This window comes from Hippocampus guttulatus, chromosome 21, assembly GCF_054856545.1.
Source record: "Hippocampus guttulatus isolate MCC_2025c chromosome 21, RoL_Hgut_1.0, whole genome shotgun sequence".
In the NCBI taxonomy this organism is placed as follows: Eukaryota; Metazoa; Chordata; class Actinopteri; order Syngnathiformes; family Syngnathidae; genus Hippocampus; species Hippocampus guttulatus.
This window is the reverse complement of record NC_141281.1, coordinates 2,789,627-2,813,229: the sequence shown is the minus strand read 5'-3', so window position 1 is coordinate 2,813,229 and position 23,603 is coordinate 2,789,627. Positions and strand designations below refer to the sequence as shown.

The 23,603-nt window shown below is 45.3% G+C and overlaps 1 protein-coding gene across 5 annotated transcripts in view; it reads left to right on the top strand.

Moving 5' to 3' along the window:
• cntnap2a (contactin associated protein 2a) overlaps positions 1-23,603 on the top strand; it is a 130,348-nt gene that overhangs the window by 80,952 nt on the left and 25,793 nt on the right. For all 5 annotated transcript variants that reach the window (XM_086101550.1, XM_086101547.1, XM_086101551.1 and 2 more), the window contains 3 exons: positions 160-244; positions 22,137-22,293; positions 22,967-23,094. In XM_086101550.1, coding sequence (XP_085957676.1) covers positions 160-244; positions 22,137-22,293; positions 22,967-23,094 — 370 coding nt within the window. The remainder of the gene's footprint in view (positions 1-159; positions 245-22,136; positions 22,294-22,966; positions 23,095-23,603) is intronic.

The window sequence follows — 23,603 nt, the reverse complement described above, 5'->3', positions numbered from 1 at the left end:
GACTTTCACGTTCCAAGCAAACCCAATTAAAACTACAATTATTTTCATTGCGCCACCTGTGGAAAAAAAAGAGAGGTAAAAATGCTTTAACACAAAATGTATCTGTCACACACACACACACACACACACACATTTTCATGCTCCTCCTTTTGCTTGCAGGTGACAGCAATCACCACCAGCGCAGAACATTGTGAGCAACAAATCACATACAGCTGCCGGAGGTCCAGACTGCTGAACACGCCAGGTATGCTATCGCTGTACGCATCGTCTTTTTATTGTTTTACTTTGACAGAATGCAGAAGAAGAGGTTTTGGTACTCAAAATGTCGCAACACTTGCTCTTACAATACGATGAACTGCCCGAGTTGCATAAAGTAACAAAATAAATTCTAATTAGCACATATTGGTGGTCTGTCAGCGATTGTTTCAGTTCAAAAGTGCAACATTTGCCAACCCTGGCGAGATGAACGCTTGGTTTACATTCATGTGCATTCGATTTGGTTGGATTTGGCCACTGTGTAAATGATCAGCTTTGAGTCCATTTAATTTAGATCAGTAAGTCGTCGCGGCTTATGAAAAAAGATAACGAGGTTTGATTTGTGGCGTTTTGAGCAGGATTTGTCTTGTGGAAGTGGGATCCTGCTGCAAAGGCAGCTACTTTTAACCTGCAATAAATAATTAAACTAACATCTTATTTGAGGTATTTATTAGCGCATGACAATCCATAATAAGCAAACTTGTCAGCTTCACTTTCCACTCTCACGCATTTGTAAACAGAAACACACACAGGCATCACCGCCGAGCGCACGCAGACCCACTGTCGGGAATTGCTTCATAACGACAAAACACTGCAGCAATTAGTGGGACTGGGTGCATAGGGAGTTCATTAAACCTGTCAGTGACCAAAAGACACACAAATACACGCGGAATTCATGGGGTACTCTAAGTGCCTCAGAAACACACACTCACACACACACATACACACACACTCTCGCACACACGTGGCCTTTCATTGACCAGTTGACTCCTAATTCACTACCTCGTGAGTCGGGGAAATCCAATTACCAGTCTACAGTGACTGAAAAGTTGCGCCAGGAAAAATCATTTAGCCCAAATTTCCCTCTATAAATTAGCTGTCAGCTTTCATCAAAAGACAGAGTCGACGGCATTTCCATTGTGTACCGCAGGCACATACACGCACGCTTCCTCTTCCACCTGCTATTCTGGACTCTCATCTTCCACGCCTGGGGAGCAGGATATTCCGGAGCCAAACGAAGCGTTAAATGGGAATTACGGCCTGCCGCTGGTGACACTTAGCGATTAGGACCTTGCAGAAATACTTCGAATTGACGTAGCCCTCCTCTTTTGTCCGCATGTGCTGGACTGCGATTGCTTTAAGTCAAAAGACACATAGATGCGCAGGCATTTCTGGTGGGTTTTTTTTCTTGATTGTGGGTGGAATAAGAAATGGCGGTACAGAGACACAAGTTGAAGCCGCTGGACTTACCGGAGTCATATTTCCTCGTTCTTGTTTTTTCCACTTTCTCCTCGTATCTGATTCGAATAAAATCTTGCTACTTTGCTCCTTCAACATCACTCCCTTACCACCATTGTAGTGTCAGGAAGTCTGATGACTTCTATGAACACCATTTGGGACACGATATCCCCCCCCCCTGTGCAAAGTTTGCATGTTATCCCTGCGCCAGCGTGGGTTTTCTCCGGGTACTCCGGGTTCCTCCCACATTCCAAATACTTGCACGGCAGGTTAACGGAACACTAAAATTGTCCCTAGGCGTGTGTGCGAGCGCGAACGGTTGTGATTTTATGTGCCAAAACGCTTTAACATCTCGTCTGAACAAAATGCCACCCCGTTCCTTGTTAAAACGCGGCAGCTCAAAGTGAATATTCTCAGATGGAAATGATCTTTTTATCTCCCTTCACGCCGGGTGCCAAACACCGTATCGTTCAGGTGTCAGCGGTTCCTTTCATAAAAGGTGTCACTCGGAATCAAAATGTACTGCGCATTGATTTAAGATTGCTTTAATGTGTCAGCAGCGTTAAGCCACATTTACATCCGGCGGCAGCGTTCCAGTCAGGTTAGCTCAGCACAAGCCATTTGAACGCAACAGTAGTACATCACGCACTCGCATAGTGGGGTGAGTAGCCAATCGCCGTGGAAACGGAGTACAGTCAACAGCTTGTAGCCTGCCAATGAGGCAGCAAAGGGGAACAACGGAGGGCATTCCAACATATTGTATTTTATGTCCTTTCATCTCGCCATGTGGCTGCTTATCATAAAAAGACCAGCTTTGTCTTAGTCAAAGTGCATGTTGTATTCTCCTTTTGTGGCCAAAAGCTAATTATTCTGTCCACCAGTTGGAAGGGTCTTGCGCCATCCATTCGAGACACAAATTCAATGAAGAAGACAAATTCATGAATTCAATTACATATGCCGCGTCGGTATTGTTGCATACCAAAGTGACAATGCAGCTCACGGATAGATAAACGGGACTCCATTTTGGGGGGGGGGGGGGGGGGGGGTATCAGGTGATGGGAGTTGTTGCTGGAAGGTAATGGGGCTCTTTCGTGAATGCACTTCAGTTCTCATTTGTGCAGCGCTGCACTCATCCACTTGTTTGTTTGCTCTCATTTGTTCCCGTGTTCGTTATTAACCTTTTCAAATGCACGAATGGGCAAATATTCCCAAGTTCGCGCTCGCTCTTCCTCGACGCTACGCTTTTATATCCAGAAGCTATCCTCACTCTTCAGTTGTAGGAGGGAGTCCAAAATGATGTTCATTGTCAGCCCACACAACCCAAAATAATCCAACTCTATTAAAAAAAAAAACCTCATAATAATAACACAGTGGTGGCCCTTGGGGGTTTATAGACCTATTTATAAAGTAATTACAACGAGATTACAGCCCTCTAAATATTTTATTCCATATTAAGCTATACTAATTGAGGGATCCATGAAATATTTCACTCCATTCAATATTCATTACAACGGGTCATTTTGCTTTGAAATAGAAAGTCACCTGATGTTGAAATTGAGCAGACGTGTCTGATTGGCCTTTGTTTCGTCATTTCATCATTTCTATTTAGCTCCGAACTCATTCTCGTTGTCTTCTGTGTTTGCGTTTGCTCTTCTCGCTCGAACAAGGAGCGTGTCATTGGTTCCGAACTGTTTGGAATTGTATCATTAGGTTTAACTATCCCTTTATATTTGCCGTGATATGTCTTGATGTTGGCCTTTTGGGGATATACATTGTTGCGCATCTTTCATTACCTGACTAATGTTCTGGCTACAGTGTCGTTAATTTGTGAGGGTACTTCGGGCATGACGCAAGGTGGGGGCAGAGAGGGGAGCAAGCGTGAATGCTGAATCTTGAAATTCAATAGGGAGGAGAGCTATTAACAGGGTCCTCGGGCATATTTCGCAACCCCCAACATCACCGCAGTGTCTGCCTTACTCCATTTACCCGTTATTGGCATGAGGCTAATTAACACGACTCAGGCAGTGCAACTAATTCAGGGCAGGGGGGAAGAGGGTGTCGGGGGGACACAGGGGTCTTCTCCCGCTTCAGGCCGGAGAGTAGAGTTAAGGCTTTATATAGCCCAGCAAATTAACAGATGGAATGGGCTCCCGACCTTTCTGCAGTCTTGTGTTCACCGCTGCTGCTGTCCGACAGTGAACAAGTTCCAAAATTTAGCCGAGAAAGAGAGAAACGCCGGGATTGGTCACGCAGTCGCTGCCCGAGAGGTTTGCACCTCGAGCGTAATGCTGTGACGCGTCGCTGCTCGGGATAATGTGGTCATATGTTGCGTTGACAGACTTTGTGTCTCACTCTGCCTTGTTGTTGTCCGTCCACCTGAGTGCAACGATTACTGCTCCTCGTCACACAGGCCCAGTATCGCCAATGACTGCGCTACACTTTACACAACATTAAGCTCGCAGCGTACAGACTTTACAAGGGCAGCATCTTGCTCCCTTCTCTCTCTCTCCGTTTGTTAACACCCTACAGGGATTTATTTATCTCTTTTTATTTTTTCAAGTAGTTATCTTCTAAGATTCTTTCCCTGTATCGCAGCGAGAACGCTACGGGTTTACAATGCAATTTGGCAATCGCTGGCTCCTGGTCCATGTGGGTCAAGAATCAAACCAATCCCTTTGAGCCCCTTTCTTTCAGTCCTCAGGCGTTCAGAGATTCGAGTCAAGTCACATTTATTTATGGAGCCCTTCGTCAAAAACAGGCTCAAAGGACTTCGCATGCCCACAGTTGACATCCCCTGACCTTAGAGAGTACAAACCAATCGGATTCACAAATCTAGCCAACTACTGCAGACGTACTGACGAACAACGGCCGTTTCCATCGGTCACCGGTCGCCGGCATTCGGCTCGCTGCGTTGTCCATTAGCCCGGGGAGCACGACTGCACGCTCGGTGATGGTGAGCCACCCGTATCCGCAAGGCTCCTGACAGTCGTCGGACTGCTTTTCAAAAGCACGTAACGCATAAATATCAATCTGCACGCTAACCTTTGGCGCTGACAGTCTAACCCAGTTGCAGTTGCCGACCGATCCATCTTAAACAAACACACGAGCTGCAGTCATCATCACGTCGAGTTTGCCCTCTTTAGTCAAAATGGCTCTGCCCATGAATTTTATGAATGCTTCCATTGAATTTTTCTTGTAGAGTTCCCTGTTTGGACTAGTCGTAGCAAATAGACCGTTTTACTGCAAAAGAAAGTGTTTTCCACTTTAAAAGAATGAATTGGTAAGCGAAACAAGCTGGTGATTCTCATAATAAGGTGTTCAACATTGTTGAAAATACTAATGAGTTCACAGAGTGTGCATCCATTGTGTTATTTTCACTTTGAGGCTGTTTACATCCAAAGTATAACACCAGTCAATCAAAAAGCCCGCAAAATAACAATGTATTCCCTGTACAAATTGTAGCCGTGCACGCACATTATTGCTACCAATGTAACGATTTTGTGAGCCATTATCTTCCTTTCAATACAGCATCAGGCAGAAGTCGAAGTGGTCAAGGTGAATTATGGAGGTTCTTCATTTAATATGACACTTTCGAAAGATGCGCGCTGCTGCCTCCAAAGCACATCGTGAAACACAAGCGCACAGTTCCAACATCTAGCCAACTGCACACACTTTTTCGCAAATCATGCGCTCTACTTATATTTTATGATGCTTTTTTTTTTTTTAATTGCTTCTCTCGTCTTGTCTTCGATTGTCCACATCTTCTGATTTTCTGATGTCCTGTGAGAGAGCCTTAGGATCAGCCTTGGGGGCTACATATACAAAGACACCACTCCTTGAAACATACCCAAACAAATGAACTGAGATCCTCCGTTCTCACTGACATTAACCACTGTTAAATATTAGGAAATAACGGCATTATTGCTCTGGTGTGCACATGCTCCTTACATTACGGTGTGGAGGTTATTGCCTCACAGCGGCATTAAAGAGGTGTTTTTGAACAGCAATCTTCTTTATTGCTGAAAACTATTATCTTTTTTGGTTTAGCGAAAGGAAACTTGGTTTTATCCAGTTGTTCATTTGCTCTAGACAATGACAAAACACATGAATTGAACCGCTGTCATCTAGGCACATTGATCAATTTAGCTGAGTGTCATCTGCATAACCTTGATAGCCAACATTGGCCTTTTGATTTATTTTACCCCAAGGTTAACTCATACAGATGGAACAAAAGGGGTTCAGGGAGTGAGCCTTGAGGGACATCACACGTCATGGCCATGCGTGTCTTCCGTGCCTGTGCACGTTTGTTTCTTTTTCTCGCTGTCTGACTGTGTTTTAAAATCAAATGGTGACACTTTACGGGAGCAAACTCACGGCTCTTGCATATTTACATCATGTACAACCATATCGTCGGCCTTTTCCCCAAATCCAAAAGTACGCATGCACAAGCAGTAAAAGGGCAGCTTGGGAGAAGAACAAATAGTCAAAGTAGCGCATTGAGCATACCGATGAGATGAGGTAATGGAGAAAAAGTGCCATCCATACACGACTTTTGATTGATGCAGAGTGACAAAAAACAAATGGAAGAGTCAAAGGAGAGAGAGAGTACTGGGGTGGAAGGAGATTAGTTTGCTTTCTGCAACTTGCCCTCGACACTGAATGATATGCTGCCAGCAACGCGCTCGAACGCCTTGACACCCCCCTTCAAACGAATACATATTGCCCTCAATGACATTGACTGAGTTGTGGTCGCTTTCACTTGTACGCGCACCAGTAGCCCCAAACAAATGTTCATCAACCGTATGGCTGTTTGAAAGTAAAAGGATACATAACTTTGTCTCACTCTCTGTAAATTGTTGAGTGGTCAATCTCATTGAGTCGATCTTAGGCCATCCCTCGCTGGCCATGAATTCTCTGCAAATTTGCCAAAGTGGAGTGTAGGACCACAAACTGGTCATCCAAGTGTAGTTTTCCTGACGGATCACTCACGCTAAAGACGTTAATTTACACACAGCGTAATGGAAAGCCTTTTTACCTGTCTCCCTCCTCCCCCCTGGCGCTTTTATACGTCATAAAACATGTTTATTGTCTTTAGCGTGCGGCTGGCCCAGAGCCTGCAATGTGTGTGCCGCAATCACTGAAGGCAGTGCGAGCACAGCCTCTCGGATGACAGCGGCACATTTGACCAGAGATTAGACTGACTGTAAAAACAACGGGAGAAAACCGGCGCAACTATCATTCTGTGGCACGACGACCGCAACGCACACAGGGCAGTTGATTATCCGCATTGACCTTGAAAGGGTTTTAATGAAAGATGTGGGGAAAGTTGGATGGGGGTTAACTGCAGCAGTATAGAAACAATCGTGAATACAAGAGGATTCGTATGCAGGTTTTCGTAGGATTTCACATTGCATTGTTTGATATTACAGGGGAAAAAAAATATATGCCTTCATTCTGTCAATATGGCCCGCTGGTATAGGAACAAAAAAAAAGCACTGAGGCAAGAGAAGCAGGGCGTATTGAACAAAATGTGTTTACAAAAACACTTGCAGGAGTATACTGGGGAAAAACTCAATCGAAAGCACTAACAAAGTCCTGAAAAAAATTGAAATTGCAATTAACTACAGAAGGTCTGGAAATTGAGGATGGACGCCTGCTATGTGAAGAGCTCAATGCTGAGGCGTGCAGCGGACCCGAACGTAATCATTCTCTGTGCTGTGTCTACAAACTCCAGTCATTGACGGCCCCTTTGAACTCCAAATCCGCACTTAGAGGAATGCGTTTTAGATAAATGGTTTGGCTCTGCCCGATACTCCACTAATGACCGTCACAGTCAGACTCCCTGTTGTGTCAGCATTTGCAAAATAAACAGCGCCCGTCGGCAAGGGAACCCGAGCGCTAACGTCACTACGGGTGGAGATTAACAGGAGGCTTTCATTTGACTCGACTACAAAATTCACATCCGGGTATGCTTTTAGGCCACCAACATGAATACGACTTAAATGTGTTTTCCTACTTTTTAAAATGCTGTGGGCCAATTCCGCAACGGGCAATTTGTATTAATGAGAACATAATGACCTCACAGTCGATCATTTAAAAAAAAAAGGTTTTCGGTATTTGAGTGGTTGAGGCCGCGCCAACCAAGGTCAAGTCACTTGTGTGGACTCTTGTGTGAGCGAAGGAGTTTTCCGAAAGCCGTATCTCACTGAGGGAGAAAAATGTGTTGCGGTCCCAGAGGGTCCCAGAGGGTCGTAACAATTGTGATCAAATTGCTGGAACACGACCAAAACAAAACCAGGGCATTAGCTTTGTCGTTTTCCAGCTTTATGTCGAACAAACGTCGAGTGACGTCTGGCAACGTGGCTGCGAGATCTGGAATTCAACTCAAGCAGGAATCTCAATTTTGCGCCACTGGCTCTGTTGACTAAATAGCTGTGTGCCAACGGGCTCATGCAGCGAAGAGATAAAAGAGAGGAGGAGATGCTGTGATGCTCATTAACCCGCTGGAGGGGGAACAGCTGGATCACCACAACCATCTGCAACGCGTTCCTCTCTAAACAACACTCTTTAGCCTCTTCTCTCCCATATAGACAAAAAACAAAAAAAACACCTGACACACATAGCCCCAATCTGTCTCTCTCCCTCTTTTCTTGCCACACACAGCTCGCTCTGCCTTACCGTCATGAAACAAACACACACAAACACGCACACACACACACCGTGTACCTCCTCGCCCCCTCGAGTCCTTAATTTTCCAGCGGTGTAGGCGAGCAGTACTGGGCACTTTGTCGCTCTGACAAGGGTCACCAACCCAGGGAGGGAGAGCTCACTGACTGCTGGAATGACTGAAGCGGGAGATGAGGGGATATGGGAGGGCACCCAAAGAGAGGCGAGAGGAAAGGATGGAGCGGGGGGTCAGATGCCCCGCTTCACAGGATGGAAGTGTGGATTAGAGCAAAGCATTATGGGATTGAAGGGGGGGGGAGGTCGGGTGAACCACAGTGTGATTGATCACGATGCTGGCGGGTGAAAAAGGAGTTTAGAGGGGCCAGGTGGGGCTTGTCGAGAGCGGCGTTTTGTCGGGGGCGGGGAGGGGTGGCACTGCTCACCCGCACACACACACACACACGCACACACAAACACACACACTGTTGGAGGATGTTAAGGGAGAGCAGCACAAAAAAGGCTGAAAAAAGTCGCAAGCAAGACATTCTCGAGATCTGGCTTACATCAATAGACAATCGATTTCATTTCCATCAGCCATGAGGAAAATTAACATGAGGTCAAAGAATCCGTCTCTGAATGTTCCGAAGTCCTATTTACATGCGAGATTTTGTACTGTGCCTTTTGGACTTCCCCATAACTGCATGCCACGTCGCGCGGCCTTGTTGCGACAGCAAATTCTCTCTTTGTAGACAGCGCAGGTGACATGCTGGTGCGAGGCTCGTTGAGCGTGTTTGGGAATTTGGCAGTCGGATCTGCGCCGCGCTGGGGCGTTCAAAGGGCGTGCGATTTGACCCGCAGCCCGGCTAAACCTGACCATTTTGAGAATCAAAGTCGAGTCAATTTGCTGCACCCAGACAGATGCAGACAGACATCATATTTCATCATATTTCATTCATTACTATGACTGCGGTGTGCACTGAATGCTCTTGAGTCACGGCGGTGAGCCGTGATCGCCCCAGCCAACTTATCATCCGCCCGTGGAGGTCTGCTCGCAGTTTCTTCTGAACGTACCGTGCATGCTTTAACTTCCTGCATGGACTTGAGCAAATCAGTTTTTGCCTCTGCCGCGCCTCTCGCGTACCGATTCTAAAGGGAATGAAAAGAGTGGCTTGGATTGGCTGCAAATCAATCTCAATCAGTTGTGATTGACACGCTCGAGAGGTGTCGCCGTGTGAATGACGATTCTTAAATTTGTGATGTACAACTACTGTATAGTTGTCTTATTTCCATGATTTGGATCCCGTTAATTAAAAGACCTTCTTAAGGCAGAGCTCAGTATGACGTCGCGCAGTTCTGCGCCACTGCAAAATGCAACCACGTTGATGAACAGATTGCTAAATTCATGCAGGCGGCAATTTTTGTCAAGGCAGACTTTTGACAACAGCCTTTTTGGATCTCATTATTTTCAGAGGCAGTTGCTTCATGTGGTCTGTGCTCCAATATTATTGTTATTATTTTTAGCACAATGACATACCTTGCATTATTTTCATTTAAATCCATTTGTGGGCTTCGACTTCTTACTGGGCGAGTGAGTATATTTGTTTGGCTCAGGAGGGTTTTTTCTTTTTTTGCTTCCCCCCCCCCCCCCCCCCCCGGCTTTGTAAAGTGGGGAAATGGCAAAACATCACAACAGTCAGATAGACACTCAACATCCCATTACAGTGTGAGGCCCTGCCTGAATTTCCCCCCGCCCCCCTTTTTTCTTTGTACTGGCCCAACCGTCAGCAGCATTGCAGAGCTACGAAAGGCAAAACTGTTCCCACCACAACATAACTGTTGTGGTGGGAACACTTTTTTTTTTTTTTGAAACCGTGGCCGCGTGCTTGCAAGCACAAAACATGTTTATCAAGACCTGAGCATACATTGTTATGAAAAACTTGGGGGAAGTCAACAATTTTAAAAAATGATAAGGGGAGCAAATGCAAGAGGAAAAACTTCACCGGTGCTTGAGCAGAAGTCTGACTTTTCGTATCCGTGGCATCTCCCACCGTGCATCTCTGCAGGGAGTCATTGCCAGACTTGCGTTTGCTAGAAGGTCACCGACTGCCTCTGCAGGTGTTCCCACAGCTCTGTTTTGGAACATTGGAAATGATGATAATTTATTTTCAGGGTGTGTGACAAAATCTATTTTGCTGTAAACTGTGATGAGATTCCCCGTGTGATATGAAGACACGTCCAAGTTCAGCTTTTATCAGCGTATCATTGGAAGGCTACCACATCCCAAAAACATGGCATATGTGACCTTCTGAGGAGCTGATGTTTGAAAACGATGCACTTTTCTACTTAACTTTCTAACATTCTCCCCGGCTTTCAAAGTATTTCATTATTTGCTCATTCACAGCTGCAGCTATACAATGACACGGCAATGTGAGCATCGCATCTTAGTGCACTTAAGCTGCCACTGCTTTAACGGCAGGTGCTTTTACCACTCACCAGAATTGTTCGATGGATTCTTCCTTCGACTTTGCCCCGCGTTTAGTTGCGTTCAACTCTCCAGTATGTGTAATGAATGGCCACAGTCAGAAGAAGCACTAAACTATTTACCCGGTGTATTGGCCGTTCGTGTTCATGATGCTTTAAGGAAAAGTACACGCATTGGTCACAGCATAGTGTACGTCGGCCAAATCGAATGAGAGCCAATGCGCGATCTAAGCAAGCACAACAAAAATGGTACATTTTGGTTGACCTTAATATAAAACTAATGTTTATTGTTGCGGTCGTAGTTTATGTCGTGTCATTGCGTGACGCTGGCTTTTTCTTCGAGCCACTTCAGTAGGTAACCATCCATCCAATATCTGAACGAGCTTTATCCTCGTTAGGATCGCGGGTGTGTTGGGGCCTATGCCAGCTGTCTTCAGAAAGCAGATGGGGGGGGACACCCCGAACGGGTTGCGCGTCCATCGAAGGGCACACGCAGACGAACAACCATTGGCGCGAGAGATTCATTTAGTTTTCGTTCATTTCGATGGGAAATAATTAACTCATTCACTCCCAATGACGTTTTTAAACGTCTTTTCAGACTTGGTCTAGAATTGGCTGGTAATGAATTAGTTAACGGGCTCATGGAACAAATGAATTTCAAAGCCAAAGGTAGCGCTTCAATATATTAATTATTATCACGTCGTATCACGCACCGTGCGCCTGGCTGCAACAAAAGATCTAATCGCGGTCAGATCATATTGTCAGCGTAGGTACAGACGCTGGCTGAATTACAGCAATGCGTCAAAGCACTTTGCAGCCAACTCGAAACAGAATTTTCACTTCTCGCCCGAGGGGGCACGGCGCTTTACGAGAAGGATCATTTGTCGGCCGTGACCCAGCGGATATCCCAAAGCTCACGCGTTCCCAGATGGTTATGTACTCCCCAGGAAGATTCTATCTGATGAATGAAAAGCTAAGAGCGGTGCACACGTGATCGTTCTCCTTGGGGTTCCGAAGATGCGCCTCCGTGTCGCTTTGCCATCCCTTGACATCTGTTCATCGACGCATACGTGCGCGACGCCAAAGACGATGAGTGCAAGCTGATGAATACAGCGACGCCTTAGTCGACAGTGACAGAGGCGGAGACGGCCTCAGCCGAGCTCGGCGGATGACGGAAGACACAAATTGACTTCATTAAAAACAATTAGCTGCTTTGATTGCCTATAAATCAACAATAGAGAACATGTCACTGAGACCTCAGAGGTGAGCAAAACTTATATTAGTCAAGTTTTTGTTTACTCTGGACAAAATTCATCAGCCTCTGGACAAAAGAAGTCAAACTGCACCCCAAATTACATTTCAAAAAGGAAATAGATAGAAAACACATAACCATGCAAGCGGTTAGCACGGCTGCTCTCGTAGGAAAAAACATGGCAGCCGCATTTTAATAAAGCGCAAAACTGAGGGTTTTCACGCATCAATTATTGAAATGTGAATGCTGATCTTTATTTTTTCAAAAAGGGAACTAAAGCCTACAACTTTCAAAGCAAGAATTTATTGTATGTGCCAGATCCAAATGGGCAGTCATAATATCAGGGAGCAGGACACGGCCTGAGGAAGTCGAATCGTGTGCGCGGTAATATTCCAATCGATTGATGTTGATGATGATTCAAATGAAAGTGATAATAAGTATTTGTTTTATTTGTTTGTATCGATATATTTGTAAAATGTATTATTATTATTAGCGGTCGTCTTTTTTTATGCAGTTCAGTTTCGCTGCCCTTATTTTTAGCTGTGTGTGTTTTCAACGCACTGCATGTTTGCACTGCGGTTGAGAGGAAAGAAATTTCTTCCGTGCTGTATGTTGTTCATTTGACGATAAAGTTGACTTGACTTCAGCACGGCACTATCGTTCCATAGGAAACAACTCTATTTATTACTAATTCTTATTTTATTTTTATTTTTTGCTTCATCTGTCTGTTTTCGAACACACTTCGGATTTTGGCACAAGAAACCGATCCAGAAAAACGTGTCTTTTTCTTGACAAAAGAAATGCCCGTAAAGTGGGACATCACTTTGTCATTCAAAAGATTGATTGCTCCGTTGGCAAGAGTTTTATGAAGGCCAGCACTTCACTCCGTTGACTGCACGTTTCTTTTTATCATCCTTTCCTGAATCGTGCTCGCCTGTTCAGGAGTTAAAATGAAATTAAATTAAAATGAATGTTCTTTGTGATTAGCCCACACCCGTAGACTCTGCAGCTCAACAAATTGCTTTGTGATAACTTGCTTGTTGTGATCCACCACCAGCTCCTCCAAGCATGCAATTCTGCCCATTGACACTCTCTCGGTTGCGACTGCAACTTCCTCATTATCGGAGACCTCGATGTCTCTCTGGCACATACTGTAAATTGGAAAAAAAAAAGGTTCTTCCAGCACACTGCAACCTTCTACGAGAGACCTCACCTCCAGGCCTCATCAATTCTATTGATGCAGTCAAAGATATTCAAGTGCTCCTTACAAAAAAAAAAAAAAAACTCTAAAAATCGGTGTCATAACATGAAAATCGCCTTTAAAGAAAAGGTGTCTTGGTCTCCAATTTTTGAAATGAAAACCCACCATGCCGGTCCATGGTCTGAACTGTGTAAGGTAGCAGAAAGTTTTCTGAAGTCATATTCCATTCTTCCAAACCTGTCGCTCGAACAAAAGACACAAAAGGGGCCGAGCCTTGTCCCCAAGATATTCCGACATTTGCTACGCTACGCATAGTCAAAGTTGTATCCGACTTATGTCTCGTAGCTCCGTCAGCATCATTTTAACAAATAAGACGAAGACTAGGCGCTAAACAAATAAGGAGGGTGTGGAACATAGCCCATATTCTTTCGAATGAGCATGTGTGTACTCCTCCTACGTTGAGAGTTGCTCGAAGGTAGACTCTGTTGACTAAACTGTCGGATTGAAAAGCGGTGTCAAGGTGCTACGTGCGCTCAACCACTGGCAATTTCATGATTCCAACTCCCGATTGACATGCGTGCGATATTGCCTTTTTTTTTTTAAACATTGAATGACCGACAACGCCTCCTGTGCTCCTGCTCTCGGTGAGCCCACGTAGCTTTCCGACGGTGCCGTCAAATAATTGATGAAGGGCTGTGTCGAGAATTGATTGAAGTGTATTCAGCATTTGCTCGCCAAGGTCTTCCAATGCGGGCAGACTCAATCACAGCCACCCTCATTAAGTGGTGGAGCGCTGTGTACCTGGCACTCTCCACTGATTTAACATGAATAAGACCGAGTAATAGCTTCGCTCAATCTGTCAGGCTGATTTTCTCAGGCTATTTCCAAGCCCGCAAATGTTAATACACTACAATAGTGCACTGTCTTAGAAAAAACAATTAGCATGGTGTACTCATAAATTGGTCGTTGTTTTAGAACGAAATCCACCTTTGTCACAAATGGCAGCAGTCCAGTTTTAGTCAATGGAGGATGTGATATTTCGATGCGATTATAAAGAATGCAATTCTCTCTGCCGTAATACACAAACCGGTTCTCGAATGAAGAGGAAATACAGTTAGATGGATCGCTTTTTTGTGTCCGTGTTGCGTTTTCAAGTCCTCAAAGAAGAAATGTGGCCCGTTCTATGCGTATAATAACACATGCGGGCAAATTCCGATAATGGAAAACAATTCCTTCCGCCGGCATCTGCGCTGATTCACAAAGTCCTTGTATGCAAAGAGAGCCTCCACATTTTTGAAAGAACACCCTCCCAGATTTTTATTGTGATTGGAAATAAATGCTATTTTGTTTATTCTTGTACATTTCTGATGGGGCCTATAAGTATCCCTCTTCTGATACGTGGTGCATAACACGGCCGCCAATGGAATTCTGGCTCCTAACTGACTCCCTCGCATCCTGTTTGGGTCCTTGCCTAAACTCCAGCTGAACCCTCGATTGGCACATGCAATGAGGTGCGCTTCAGATCTCACAAATGAGACGCTCAAGCTGTCAGCCACCCCCCCCCCCCCCCAAAAAAGAAAGAAAAATTGTTATGCCTCCAGTCTAACCAGCAACTAAACAGTACGATAGGAAAGTTACGTTTTTTTCATGACGGCAAAAAAAGAATGAAATAATGATGAAACTTCCTATGACCAGGTGTAATGAGCTTGCACGAGGCAGGTGCAAGCTCGCCTGCCAAATGCAATGCCATCACTAATTTGGTCACCGCGTTCTTTCGACTGCCGCAAACCAGCTATTGGGGAAGGAGAAAGAGCGCAGACAATTCACTTTTAATCCGTCATTCACGGACTTCGCTCAAACTCAATATTTTGGCATTGTGTTGTCTTTAAACATAAAAGTTGTCTTAAAACACCTTCGATGTGAAAGATAATTAAATCGCATCGAGGGAACTGTCACAGCAGTTGTTGGCGTGGCTGTTTATTTGTCTCTAACAAATAGTTTGTTAGAGACAAAAGATTACAAAAAATTGTTCGGAATGTTTAGACCGAACCAGCCATGTCAAATTGGATCTAGTTAGAAGCTGTACTGTAAACAAGTGGACGCTCGACCAAAAAATATATATATATGGTAGCCCGCTGTTTAATACAATCCATCAATCATAAGACCAACTGTCCATGTGGCGTCTGTCGCGTTTTGAACGTCAGCTAAACACTTACTGCTTAGCTTCACACTGCCATTTATTTGCTGTTGCTAATGTCAGTGCGGCCCTCTTCGGCGCCACTGCAATAACGTGCTGCGTGCTTGCGCAAAGGGATGAGGCGTACCCAGTAATAAGCGAGCCTCGCGTTTGATTTAAAACCAAGCTTGCGCTGCACTCGGCTGCTCTCATGAGTATTCATGCTCTGATGTTGTCCGATCACAACGTACGTGGCCATTCTGTCTCTTTGCGCTGAATGTCAAGGCGCGACTTGGGATATTTACAGTCAAGGCAAAGCATGTGACACTGAGTTAGTGCTGCTCCCATACATTCAGATCAAATTTGCGTCCTTATTTCAGTAAAGGTGGCATTTGAAACAAAGACAGTGAAAACAAATGAGAAATACGGAATTTGGAAGTATAATTTGGTTTTGTTTATCTTCAGTTGTCTGAAGTAGCTATTCACAATTTACCTCATTTGGCATTTCACTGCATTAGTTCACCATTGATATGCCAAATGTTCAAAAGTGTCATTTTTTGGTCGCAAAGACTTTGTGTTCCTCTTAATTGATGAGGTCGGTCACGCCAAAGCGTATTTCACCAAGTGCCGCCTAAAACGACACCGAGCGCTCCAAGTCCCACCATAATGAGCAACATCGCAATACAGTAGCCTCGTTGGTATTTATAAAAGATCTTTTTGTAACTCATTGGAGCATTATGCGCAGAGCTGCTAACTGTTACCGATTGTCCACATTTTAGGGAGTGAGATTTAGAATCATTTGTTTTTTTATATTGTTCCTTGAAAACGTGAAAATGGCTGGTGGCACTTAAAAGATTTGGATGAGATTAAAGATTCAAATCGAATGTCCCTTATTAAGCATATTTGGTGCTGTAGCGATATCAACAGGGAGAGAGTTCAAAATAGGGTTCAAAATAATAACTGCTTCTCTGTCTTTATATAAAGAAAAAAACATTTTGGGGTGGGGGGGGGGGGGTAAATTAAAACAGAAATGATCTCTGACTTTATGATGCTGCCTCACAATGAAGTGTTCCGATTCCACTTTGAACAACCACTTAAGTCACCCGATAAAGCATTTACCAGCACATTTTGCGCATTGTGTTCCAGCCTTGTCAAAGCGGTAAACAAGCAACGGATAAAGATGTACAGAACAGCCGAGTCGCGGTTTTTGGTGCCGGGAGTAAAAAAAGATGGGGCAGAAAAATGGGCAGAAGTGTAAAGGGAGTGATTTCAAAAGTAAGTAGAAACCCCGCAAAGAAGATGGCAGTGAAACACAGCGAAGCAGGAGAGGCAAGAGAAAGGAGTAAAAAAGAAAAAAGCCCCAGTCAACCTTTACAGAAATCAATAACTCAAGCCAAAATGGAGACAGCAGCAATGAGGGAGAACAGAGCGAGAGGACGACAAAAGGGGAATAGAGAGGGAGCCTTCGAAAGAGCAGACACAGACAAAACGAGAGTTGAGCATGTCGGGGAGGTATAATGATGATGAGAAGAAAGGTGACTGGGTGTTCTGGTGCCCAGCGGGAGAGCCACTTGCTTGCTGCCCCCCCCCCCACACCTCCCCGTCCTCCCATGAGGTCAGCAGCTTCACCGGTGGCTCGAGTGCCAAGAAAGAACGACGCAGACGAGGTGAATGTCGCGGACTTGATAGTAGAGCGCCAAAGGTTATTATTTTTGTGCTCAAGACACAGTGTGGACTGTGCAAATGTCTCCGTGTCCAAGAGCCACCCAACCTTTTTCCTTATTTTTATTTATTTATTTATTTTTAACATCGCTCATTACCAGCTTGTAATCTTTTGAGTCGTTCAACAGAAAGCTGATGAAATGAAGCAGACAATACAAGCAATCACAAATTGCGCTTTTGACCGACTTTACCGCGTTTCAAAAAGTTAAAGTGGCCCTTTCATCCTTCCATTTTTAATAATCTGGTCGTATGATTTTAAGTTTGCAGAATTGTACTGCACCACTGGCTATTATTGCCTTATTGCTTAAAAATGTAACGAAAATGTTTCATTTCACATTCCAAAAAGAGGTGAATGAAAGCGGAGTGAATGTGAACAAATGGTGGTCGCGACGTGCCAGGGGACTCAATGGCACCTGGCCCACAGTTAAAGGCTCCAGTTCCCCACAAAATCCCCTCAAAAATGGATGGATGCATGGATAAGAAACCGTTCTCAGATGTCGCCATTTCTAAACTGCATCCACAAAAATAAAGAGGCAGCCAACACAGATCTTCGGAACAAAAGAAAACACAACATGCTCAAGAATGAAAGCCTGAAATCCATCATGCGTCTGACAACAAAGTGCTGTGATGGCATGCGGAGCAGCCCGTTGTCAGCCGGATGCGCGTTTCTTCATGCCAAATACAAAGCAAAAAAAAAAAAAAAAACCTTACATGTGATTTTTAAAAAAAAAATTTTACACTTGACAGACACAACAAAGAGATGTTTTATTTTCTGGTTTTGTATTTTCCCTTGAAGGAAGTCATTTTAATTTGCTTGCGTGCGTGCTATTGAGTACTGTGGCTCAGTGGAATTGCAAACAGATCAGTTGTTGAAGTTACTGGAATGACGGGGTTTGGTAAACGCTTTCAATATCGCTCTTATTTTGGTATCGATTTTAGCAAGCGTCATGGAGAAATGATGTAGCAGGCCAGATCTGGCCCCCGGGCCTTGAGTTTGATAACTGTGTTACTGTATATATTTAACTGTCACATTTGTTTGATTGTATATTTAATGCACTGTTTTACTTTTTGGACCATTCCCATCAATCTTCGAAAAAAAATGGATTTACTTACTGAAAGCGACCACAAGAGGGCAGCCGGTATCAGTATGGGCCGAGTACCAGCCCCGTTGCAGGTATCGGTGCTCTCCCATCCTTGCTGTTTACTATGGTAGTAGTATGATGGATATTGGGACACGCTCCCTTCAGCGCAAAACCACGTACCGTGAGCAAAAATGCTCTCCTGTTGTGTTGTTGATAGTCACTTGGTAAGGTGAGAAAGGCTCTTACCTCTGATCGATGCCATAAGAAGTCACGGCCAAAGACTTGTGTCCATAGAGTGTATCCTTTTGAAATTCAGTAATTCATCTTATAACCGCCACAAAAGGCTTTTTAAAGCGATTTGAAGATTCATCCACGTGTGTCCTAAACAGCAGCTGTGAAGCTTTTCATTTTATGCTACTTGATGTTTTTTTGCGGTCATATAGTCCTTTCAAGTTTGCGTTTAAAAAGGCAGCAAACATCACATCTTAGTGTGACGTCCTTGATGAATATATTTCAAAGTCGCAGTAGTCGTCGCTGAACCACAGAGATTTGTGAGGCTGCAAACATCTGATAGAAAAACATTGCATGGCTATACTTCAAGGAACACGTTTTATGACAGATGTACTCGCTATTTCCCTGTCTGACAGGCTTGAAACTTTTTTTTTTCTTCTTTTTTAATGGCTGCGGCCGGCGTACCTTATAGCGTGGCCTTTCCGCTTGGAATATCATGAATTGAAGACTACAATGAGTTTGCCATCTTCATACCAGAGCTGTGAAATCCCTCCCGCGTGCATTGAGGTGTTGCGTTTCCTTGCAGCTGTGGAGAAGTTCTCCCTCCTCCATCGCCATCTGTCTGTCACCACTCTTATCTGACTCGCCGAGTCCTTATCTTAGGTGTCCTTCGTTATGTATTCTCAGGCCCTGACTTTCATGTCTTTCCTTTTTCGCTGTACGATGTTTTTTTTTTCCATCTCCCTCGATCACCCTCCTCTATATTCATAAACGCTGCCGTTATATCCTCTTGTATGACGATTCCGATGGATGTGTTGGGAAAATAAACGAATGATCCGGACAAATGAGCGGGCTTTGGCAGAAGTCATTTTCTTCATGATCTATCTGTCCATTGGCCTTGACCTGGGGGGTGGGGGAGGGGGGCGACACACCAATAAAGGCACGGCGATGACTCCCTGGTAATGATGATTATGGTTGTTTATGTCTGGCAGACGCTTTCCAATTGCTGTGACTGCCCGAGGTTTGTACCCTTGTGTGTACGCTAACCGCGTATGCGTGTGGGTTGAAGGGGGTGCGGTATTGTGTCCTTTATCAAGCAGACATGGCAATTAGAGGCGCGGCTATTGATATGAATTTTTCCTCCCTCTCCATCCTCCTCTCTCCGTTCCGACGTGTTTTTCATTCAGCGGCCGACGACACACGGTGATGACCTGCGATACGGTGTGCGTGTTTTTGTGCGGGCGTGTTGTGGTGATGGGCTTCCCGGTATGTAGAGTGAATTTATTAGAGCGTAAAGTCGTGCCTAACAGCGGGCGAGGGAAGGAGTCGGATCCTGTAAATTGTCCGCGCTACGGGTGCTCTCAGGTTGAAACCGTTGGCAAAAACTCATTATTCTGCCATCGGCTCGTCTGCCGCGCGGACGAGGCGGACATCCCGCCTCGGACTCTGCTGCAGGCAAACAGGCACTACACTAAACTGTCCACTTTGCTCTCCAGTGCCACAATTTAAAGCTCCCAGAATGCATTTTTTTAAGACAAAAGACTCAGGGAATTGCATCATTAGAAAAATCTCATCAACAGCGGTCTCGTCAAAGGAAAAGACATCGGAGTCATCGCAATATTCCTGCACAGCAACTAAAGAAGGGAAAACCGACAGGACCTGTCCGTCTCTCTTCCCCAAGGTTACGCAAGCATATAGCTGTCTGGTTTTCTAGCACTGGGACCCACAAGGCCACATCCCAGGTGTCCCTTTTTTTTTTCTATGCCAAATACCACTCAAAGTTTTTCGCTACCGACGCACCAAAAAAAACAACAAAAAACCCGCATGCGTTGTTCAAAAGTTTGGTGCTCGTTAGCGCCAAAGCAGGCTCTCCGACCAAAGACACGACATGCGGATGTTTTTGTTTTCTACTTTCAATTTCAATATATGCAACAGTCTAGTGCAGGGGTGGGCAATTATTTTTTGCATAGGGCCACATGAGAACCAGAAAATATTATGGAGGGCCGGATCAAAAGGGTGAACTAAATTCGAAATATTAATTGGATGTCTTTATTTAAAAAGCAGTATTTTGCATTTTTTGGCACGTTTTTCAGACTTTAAGAGTACATTATTCCGTCGTATCAAACGGGATTTGCTTGACTTGGCGCTACTGCGGGCTTCCGTATCGTCTCCCCCTTCCTCCCTATGCTCTGCAACTTCAAGTAACTGTGCCACCTGGCATTGAAATGCCTGTCATTACAAGTCCAAATGAAATGAATGCAGTCGTTGACATCGAACCTTAATTGTGTACCAACCTTCGGCGGGCCGGATTAAAAAGACCAACGGGCCGGATTTGGCCCGCGGGCCGTAGTTTGCCCACCCTGTTCTAGTGGAATTTGTGCTACATTAACGGTCGAAGCTCCAAACAAACGGGCCGCCATTGAAATGTGATTGCTCAGCAGCATGCCAAGTGTACAAAACTCTCCGGTCGTTTGAAATGCACGGTAGCCCGTTGCAGATCAACCCGTACGGGATCGACAAGGGGAGGGCAGCCCGTATTTCAAAACGCGGCCTCAGATCTCGGTCAGAGCAGCGGGGGGGGGGGGGGGGGGGGGCCAAATTGGATGAAAGAGCATCCGAACTCAGACGAATAAACACACGACGAGATTAGATGCCAGGCGAGAGACGTGGCGTTGCGAGGCAGAAGCCGTACGGAGCTCGACGACCAAAGAGGCAGATATGAGACGTGAAGGCGGAGCAAATGCGCACCTCAGCGCGAGCGGCGAGATAATGGCAAGATGGCTAAAGGTGGAAAAAGAGCCCCTGAGACCAAAAGATATGAAAGGTAGGAAGCCTGGAGTCAAGAGAGGGCTAAATGAGTGATCGAGATCGGGGGAAACGGCATCAGGGTCGAGGGGTTCTTTGAGTGGAGTGAAGAATAGGTGGGCCGTGACGGGAGGAGGACGGACGCGAAAACGAAACACACTGACTTGCTGAGATAAGCACAAAGACAAAGGACGTACAAAATCTCCTTTTCTATTTCCTCCCACACACATTCACATGGAAGACTCTGGTGAAATCCCAGGGCGCTCTTAATGTGGCTCCCACGACCCCCGCCCCCCCCCAAAAAAAACAATATGACAATAAAATGAGGCTAACAAAGAGCAGCCGGTGCTGAGCAGATCGACAAAGCTCCGCAGTCCACTCTCAACAAACAAACACAAATGACCAAAGAGCAGGAACAGAGACGCTCTGGCAAAGATGAATTGATCCACTATTTTGCGGATCCGCCGCACTGAAAGCGTTTGTGTTTGGGGGGATGTTTTGCTCAGTTTATCCAGAGCCCCAGACACTGAGAACACGTGCATGTTTGCGTGAACGTTTGAGCGGTTATAAAAAGCACTTCTCAGACATTGGCATGTATGTCGAGCGTGCGGCACGTTCGAGCTGTTCATTGATCGCATTAATTCGTTATTTATAAGATTTGTCGCTGCGGTACCATCATTACCCCAAAGTGAGATTTGCTCTCAAGCTTTTTCACACAGTTCAAACAGTTGTTGTTTTTTTTTGTTTGTTTTTTGGAGGGGTTCGGGGGTCTGTGACTCTGTGAGCCATCCAGCTGGGTATAATATATTTGACTAATACATGACAGTCACCATGCAGTGGTTATTGCCAACATGAACTCACATAAACGCAAGCACCCGGAAATATTGAACGATTCAACAATGAATCCGTTGGTCATCAGAGTGAGTTTCTGCAACTTTTCTGGAGAGTTTTCTCCGATTGCAGGATAGAGAGACGACACCGTCGTCAGGTACACCCTATGCTGACTTTGTGTTTTTCCTTCCCCAGGTGGGACTCCCTACACATGGTGGGTGGGCCGCGGCAGTGAAAAGCACTTCTACTGGGGGGGCTCGGGTCCCGGCATCCAGAAATGTGCCTGCGGCATCGACCGAAACTGCACTGACCCCAAGTATGACTGCAACTGCGATGCCGACCACTCCCAATGGTAAAGTTGGACTCCCGGGTCAAATATAACCGTGCGGGTCATGCGGAAACATTGTTGGCGCTCTTTGTAAAGTTGCCCGCTGCCATTCGCTCCCATCAAGGCGCCGGCCTTGGCAAAAGGGGCCAACACGGTTTCAGGACGTCTCAGTCAAGGACACCATTTACCATCTGAGCCCCAGTGGCTCCGAGGGATTATTTGGAAATCTCGGAAACGAGATTTGTCGAGTCGACATTCCTAAATTACAAATCAACAAACTTGGTTCGAGTCCGAGAACCTCTAAATTGTTTCGCCAGGTTTTGCCCTTTCATTGAATCCTCAAAGGTCACCAACAGGAATCCGGAACAAAACTTTTTGGTTTTTCCCCTCGTCAGAAGTTTTAAAGGAGCTCATTTTATTCTGAAACTCAAATAGTGAAGGTCAAGGGACCTATGAAGAACACATTTTGTTTCATGATCACACACACACTCCACGCTGAATGTATGACTCTCGGCTTCAACATCTTATAATGCAATTTTGTTTTGCTCATCTGTTGTCTGTCTATTGTGGTGAGCACTCTAAATTCATTTTCACAATGAATTAATTCTTTTTTTTTTTTTTTCCGTTCACTTCACCTTCGGTACCGCACGCCACCGAGTTCAGAGTTTGGAGTTTTATTCAGCTCTTTGTCCTCCAGGAGAGAAGATTCTGGTCTTTTGGCATATAAGGAACACCTGCCAGTCAGTCAGGTTGCGGTGGGAGACACCAACCGAGCTGGCTCCGAGGCCAAGCTCAACGTCGGGCCCTTGCGATGCCAGGGAGATGGTGAGTGTTCTCATTGCTATAACTATCGACTTCCGTAATGACGTGCGGGAAAAAGACAATCGCCACCCGCGGCAAGCTCATTGAGTTATTTCTTTCTTTCTTTTTCACCACAACTCAATTGCACCGTACCGAATAAACACCCCGTGACAATCGAAACGTCACCTCATGTCACACGGATTGCGCTTGGTGAAGGTTATTGCGTGAAATCCAAACAAAAGCCCGCTCTGCAAATCCAAATCCAACGAAGGCTGAATGCGGTAGGTACGGGAGTTCGGAGAAAGCGAAGCCGGCTGCACGCTGAGCGCCGAGGAGGTTCTTTCAGAGTCAGTTAAAAGGTCGCCGCTGTGGCTCAAAGCCGGAGCGCACTGCTTTGTAATGATCAGGCGCTCTTAAAAGACGCTTCAGTATGGACGGGGGGGCCTGTTCGAGAAGACGAAAAACAGAGAGCGCGGAGTGGATTCGTTGCAGCTACAAAAGATATTTTAAAACGTAAGGTTGAGTAAGCGCAG